Source organism: Chenopodium quinoa, unplaced genomic scaffold (genome assembly GCF_001683475.1).
Source record: "Chenopodium quinoa cultivar QQ74 unplaced genomic scaffold, ASM168347v1, whole genome shotgun sequence".
Classification (NCBI taxonomy): Eukaryota; Viridiplantae; Streptophyta; class Magnoliopsida; order Caryophyllales; family Amaranthaceae; genus Chenopodium; species Chenopodium quinoa.
Window position 1 is genome coordinate 1,293,149 of NW_018742433.1, and position 6,551 is coordinate 1,299,699.

Genomic DNA, 6,551 nt, shown 5'->3' on the forward strand with positions numbered 1-6,551 from the left:
TTGCCAAAATAATGAATAAAATAAATTAATTTACCAAGACCTCAAAACCCACACTTCAAAAGTTATACAAATCATAAAACAATACAATAAAATATAATTCCCCTCCCCCAATAACTAGTCCTCTAATCACTGAAGCAACAAACTAACAGTATTACTAGATTCTTGACCTTGCATTTTCATTTGTGCATAAAATTTCTCAATAAATTTCTCAGCTCTTTCATCAACTGATGACAATAAACCATATTCACCATCACCGATCTCCAGCATCTCCTCCTCTTCCTCCTCGCCGCTGCGGCTACTTGTAACTCCATATTCAATAGGAGGAAGAAACTCCATTGATGAGTAAACCTCATCTCTTTCTTCAACACCAAATTTTCCTAAACACAAACACATAAACAACATTGACTGCAAACCATTCTTGTTTCTCCTTACATTGCTAAAATACTCCTTTTTATTGGTAAAAATCAGAGGAGTATCATTTGAAGGAGAAAATTGATATTCTTGTATAAACCTATAATTATAATGCCTATAAAACTTGAATTTCCCAGATTTTTTCTTGAAGAAAATTTCATCAAAAGAAATGGGATTTCTCAATTTTGCTAATTTCACAAAGCTTGAGACTTTCTGAAGAACAGAGGATGTTTTTTTAGGCATTTTTTGTTCTGATTTTTGGGGGTTATGAGACTTTTAATTAGAGGAAAGTAGTAGAGTCAGATTATAAATTGATGAAATTGACTTGAAGGTATAAATATAGGAAAAAGACTGAATCTGAAAAGTAAGGTAAGCTGGAAAAGGTGTGGTGGTCGGTTAAGAGTTGGTTCATGGGTTTGTGGAAGTAGCCGTTATAACCACCAGGTTGGCGCTCTTGTTTACTTTTCGCGTTTTTAGATCCCGTTTTACTTTTTTATGTTAGGCGCTGTCACATGAATGTGCTACTTACTAGGTACTCCCTCCGTTTCAATATATAGTTTTTGTTTGTGTTTTTTACAGTATTTAAATTGAAGGAGAAAATGGATGAAATACATAAAAAAAGGTGCAAAGTATAATTATAAATAAAAGTTAGAGAGGGGAAAGTGAATGAAATACATTAAAAAAAAAGGTGAAAAGTACAATTATGGACAAAAGTTAGAGAGAGAAGGTGGAAAAAGGTACAAAGCAAGTGGAAAATTTAGAATAAGTATTGGCGCATAGGTCCTATATATTTCACTTGCAAATAGGATGGCATTTTTGTAAATAATGGGAACCTGAGAAAAATCGGTAGTAGAAAATATAATGACAAAATGTAACACTACATGCATAATAGTACATAATAGTACACAAAAATGTACCACTGTACCATTAAAAGAGAGAAAATATACCACCGAATCCCCGATTTCTCTCCTATATGCATGCAAAATACATAAGCTCTATGCGCCTATATGCACTCGAAAATTTATAGGTAATTTAAGAAGTACAACGAATAAAGTTTAAAAAAATGAGGGTATAATGATCTTTACATACTATCCAAAAATAGAAATAGGAACAACATTTTGGTTCTCTAAAATAGGAAAACAGGAAGTATAATATGGGACGGAGGGAGTATTTTATGAGTTGATTTATAATTTAATTACTTAATTAGTTTAAATCAGTTGATTAATATTTGTTAACTATAAGTCTGCAAGTATTAGTTGTGAGTATTGTATTTTCCCCCACGGATTTTACTACCCTGGCAAAAATTGACTTGAATTATCTGTGAGCACAAATTCTTGATTAAGGCAGACTTTCATTAAATTAATGTAAAACGGGTAAAGTTATCCTAAAAGTAATTAAAGTTACTCTAATACACTACAAAAATTACCATTTTCTTAACATAAATTTTACCCTTAAAAAACACTTTTAATGTAATAGGATAATCATAATAGCCTTTACAACATGTATTCATTATAAATTACACATTAAAATACAATCAAAATCATTACAAATTAAAGTTACCCTTAAAGGGATTAAAGTTACCATAAATTAGGAAAAATTGGTAAAAATAATCACAACTTTCGCTAGTTTGCTCAAAATAATCCAAACTTTGGATTATTTTAAATAATCCGAACTTTAGGGGTTATTCGCTCAAAATGGGTCTAAGCGGTCACCTAACCTGTTTATCAGGTTATGGGGACATGTGGACCACATGATTGGTTGAATTTTTTTTTCAAAAAAAAAAAAAAAAAAAAAATTTAAAAGAGGACCAACCATCGACAACCTTCAATAACTCCGGCGTCGGCTGCTTTCGAGGCTCCCAACCACCACCGCCAACCTTCCCTCACGCCGGCGCCGACGCTTCCCTCCTCCTTCCCCCTAAATCACCTAACCTTCAATGCAGAAAAAACCCAAAATCGTAAAAAAACCTAGCTAGCACACAAACCCCCCAAATCGGCGTTCCCCCACCCTCGAAACATCGATTTGGGGGGTTTGTGCGGTGGGCTGGTTTTTTTTTAAGGGTTTCGGGTTAGACTTGGAGGTTTCACGTTGGAAATTTTTTGGGAAAAAGCGTCGGGAAAGGGCGGTGCTGGCGGTAGGGGAAGGGGGTTTGGGCTGGGCCGGTGGGAGGAGGGACGCCGTATTGTCGGACTTGGGTGGTAGTGAGGTTTTCGTGGGTTGGGGCGGGTTGTTCTATTTTTTTTAAATTTTTAACTATTCACGTAGTGACATGTGTCACTTTAACCAAAAAAAAAAATTACCTCTTTAACAGGTTACTGGTCACATGGGACCATTTTGAGCAAATAACCCCCAAAGTTTAGATTATTTAAAAATAATCTAAAGTTGGGATTATTTTGAGCGAACCGGCGAAACTTGGGATTATTTTTACCAATTTTTCCTAAAAATTATTAAAGTTACCCTTATATTGACCGTTTTACCATAAAATTAATGTAAGCCCGCCTTATACAAGAATTATTGATTTGTGAATTACAAGTAATAGTTGAGTAACTAATCTCTTTCAAAAAGGTAAGTAACTAATCAAGTGGATGTATACACAATGTGTATTATACATATGCATGTAATCCCACCTTATCATGTACACAATACATCCATCATTTGCTTGAGGTGGGAATTGAACCCTCTCACAGAGGTGGAAGGAGGTCCTCCAATTACTAAAACCAACCTTGATTCTTGTCATGAGTATGAGTTAGGGCTTGTTTAATTTAGTTCACCTTATTTTTGCTTATCTGATCTAATCTAATCTGATCTGATCTAATTGATCTGATCGATTAGATCTGATCTGATTTGATCTAATTGTTTGGTTTGACCAAACTTTAATCGTGTGTGTACGATAATCTATAAAGAAAAAATATATTAAGTGAGGTCTTGTTAGATTTGTAATAATGTGTATTTTATTAATATGTAATTTTCATATATTTTTTAATTACAAAATTAAAGATATATAGCGATAAAAAATCGCACAAAAAATGATGATCTAATCTGAACTTATTTTTTCTGAAATAAGTAAAAATAAGTTAAACTAATCAGTACAAGGCCTTAGTGTTATATTCTTTGTACTTGTATTGTGTATTATACAAATAAGAAAACAAAAAAGGAAAAAAAATCTCCTCTAAATTGTTGTTTACTTGCCATAATTTATAATTTAAATTCATGATTTAAGAAAAAAACACTCTCAAGTTAACCACAGTAGGAAATTTTATTTTATTTTTTTAAAAAAAGAATGGTCGTTTGTTTAACATTCTTATTTTGTGAGAGGATTGTTTTTTCAACATAGCTAAGCGCATTTTTCACAAACAAAATGTTGTAGTAGATCTCATTCTGTCAGACTGTTAGCTAACTTATTTGGTTAAAGTATTTGAAATGGTACCTAAAAGCCAAAATTATATTTCATCTAAATTAATTATAATTTGCCATATTGTAAATCTTCTTTATATAAAATGAAACAATTACTCGATTTTTAAAATAGATGTATAACAAGTTTTTAATAATCTAGATGATCATGGCCTCATGATTTTTTTTACTCTAATTACCTTTTGAATGAAAAGACTAATACAACAAAATTCTATAGTAAATATAAAACACTAAAACCCAACTTTTTAATATCTAGAATAAAAAAATTTCTAACTTAGGTTCATCTCCCTCCAACATTTATTTCATGGCTTGCTGCCTACATTCCATGGAATGATATGGATACAGTCAATAAAAGGGGGATTATGCATTGCAACATAAGTAATTAGTAAAGTTATTGCATTTTTGTAATTAGAAACTAACGAACTACAGAGTACTCAAGAAAATCACGTACTCATAGAACAAATCATAAGACATTCATATTTGATTTGTCCTAAGCTAATAGACATCGACGGAAAATTGAGTCAAAATATACTTCCTGAATTGAGTTCCTATAGTGAATCTCATGGACATAAATCACAGTCATTAATCTTATCATCATCCATATGAGCGGACTTGTTTTCATCAAACTCGATGTCATGAAATGGTGAAGGCCCGGATGGAACCGCCGGCCCTCTAGGAAGTCTACCTTCGAGCGTATCGTACACATGAATCCATCGACGATTGAATCCTCTACCACATTGAACTCGCGCTGCCATTATTCCAACGAATATGATCGTCAACATGAAGAGAAGAGTCATAAGACTATTCGAACTCATGGAGGATCTTCCGGTTGCTGAAGACATTATGCTAGGCTCTTATCCAACTCGATCACTTTTGTTAGTTATGATTTTGTTCAATTGTTCAGTTACATCATTTACATATGTACATCTTTATAATAGTGTGATCAGAATGTTGCATATGTTAGACTTTTCGGAGGTTTGCTTCGTAATCAAATTCGAAGAACTAAAAAAAGTTGAATTAGTGGTTTTAATCTCCACTTCTAGCTAGTGAAGACTTTTGGTGTTTAAGCTTTGAAAATTGAAACATTCAAGTGTAGAACACTTCAACATAAGGAATGTATAGCAGCCAATATAGAAACAATATAGTATAACATTTTGGTTACTAATTAATTTTAATTTATTGTAAAACAGGTTAAAGTTATCTTTCTTTTTGAAGAAGGGTTAAAGTTATCTTTTTTTTTTGAAGAAGGGTTAAAGTTATCTTACAAGTATTTAAAATTGCCCTTTATACTACAACAATTATATTTTCTAATAATAAATTTTATCTTACAATAAAATTATAATGTATTAGATTAATCATATTAGCCTTTATACTATGTAATCATAAATCTATAAGAAATCACATATTAAAATAAAATTCAAACCAACAAAAAATTAAAAGTTACCCTTTAAGGGGTTGAAGTTAACATAAAAATAGTTAAAGTTACCCTCAAACCGGCCGTCTTACAATAAAATTAACGTATATCCGCCTTACACAAGACTTATTGCTTAATATATACTTGTATAACTAAAGTACTTCGTATATGGCTAGGTGATTCTAAACGCAATTTTGTCAACAAAATGTAATCAAGAATGTAATCATATTTCCAAAGCTGAAGTTTTTGACTAGGTGTAGTATGACGTATTTTGTAGGTCAGCAAGTTGTGGTTGAAATTGTGGCTAATTAGTCATATTTGTACCAAGATAGGAACACAATCGTGAAAATGGAGAATGAGGAGTTTTAAAAATGATCAAGGATCCAAGGAAACAAGCAAGCAAGCAAACCAATCGACTGAAAGGACCATGTTTGTACCAATGGTGGATCTTGGACAAAAGGGAGCAAAAGTTGTCAAAAATAGAATATGTAACCATTATACAAAGGTGCCCTATTTTCGGCAGCAACCTACAATCTCGGGAATACAAAGGCGTTCGTCGCAGAGGCAACTTCTCTTCACAAAGGCATAATGCTTGCACTTTATTATGGTGCCACAAACATCGTAATCGAAGGTGACAACTTACTCATTGTCAATGCAATTACAGGCAAGTGGTCCACCCCTTGGCAAATCCAAAACATCATTGAAGACTCTTGCATTTTATTGACAAACTTCGACAACTTGAACATCAGACACGTGTATAGAGAGCCGAATCTAGCAGCAGATTGGATTGCAAATGTAGGTCATTTAGTAGCAGATTTCATGTTAATTAATGATTGTACTAGCTCTAATCTAGCTTCCATACTTCAAACTGACACATTAGGGATTTCCCTCATAAAGGAGGGTTTCCTAATGTTATTTCTTCTTACCTTTTATAATACATTATATATATATATATATATATATATATATATATATATATATATATATATATATATATACATATATATATATGTATATACATATATATATATATACATATATATATATATATATACATATATATATATATATGTATATACATATATATATATACATATACATACATATATATATGTATATACATATACATGTATATATATACATATACATGTATATATATATATATATATATACATATATATATATACATATACATACATATATATATGTATATACATATACATGTATATATATGTATACATATATATATATATATATATATATATATATATATATATACATATACATATACATACATATATATATGTATATACAT

At 31.3% G+C, this 6,551-nt stretch overlaps 1 protein-coding gene across 1 annotated transcript; it reads right to left on the reverse strand.

The window, feature by feature from the left end:
* Positions 1–1,281, reverse strand: LOC110714935. Its single transcript, XM_021893492.1, has one exon. The coding sequence runs from the start codon at positions 652–654 to the stop codon at positions 127–129; it is 528 nt and encodes a 175-aa protein (XP_021749184.1). The 5' UTR covers positions 655–1,281; the 3' UTR covers positions 1–126.
* Between the last annotated feature and the right edge of the window lie 5,270 nt (positions 1,282–6,551).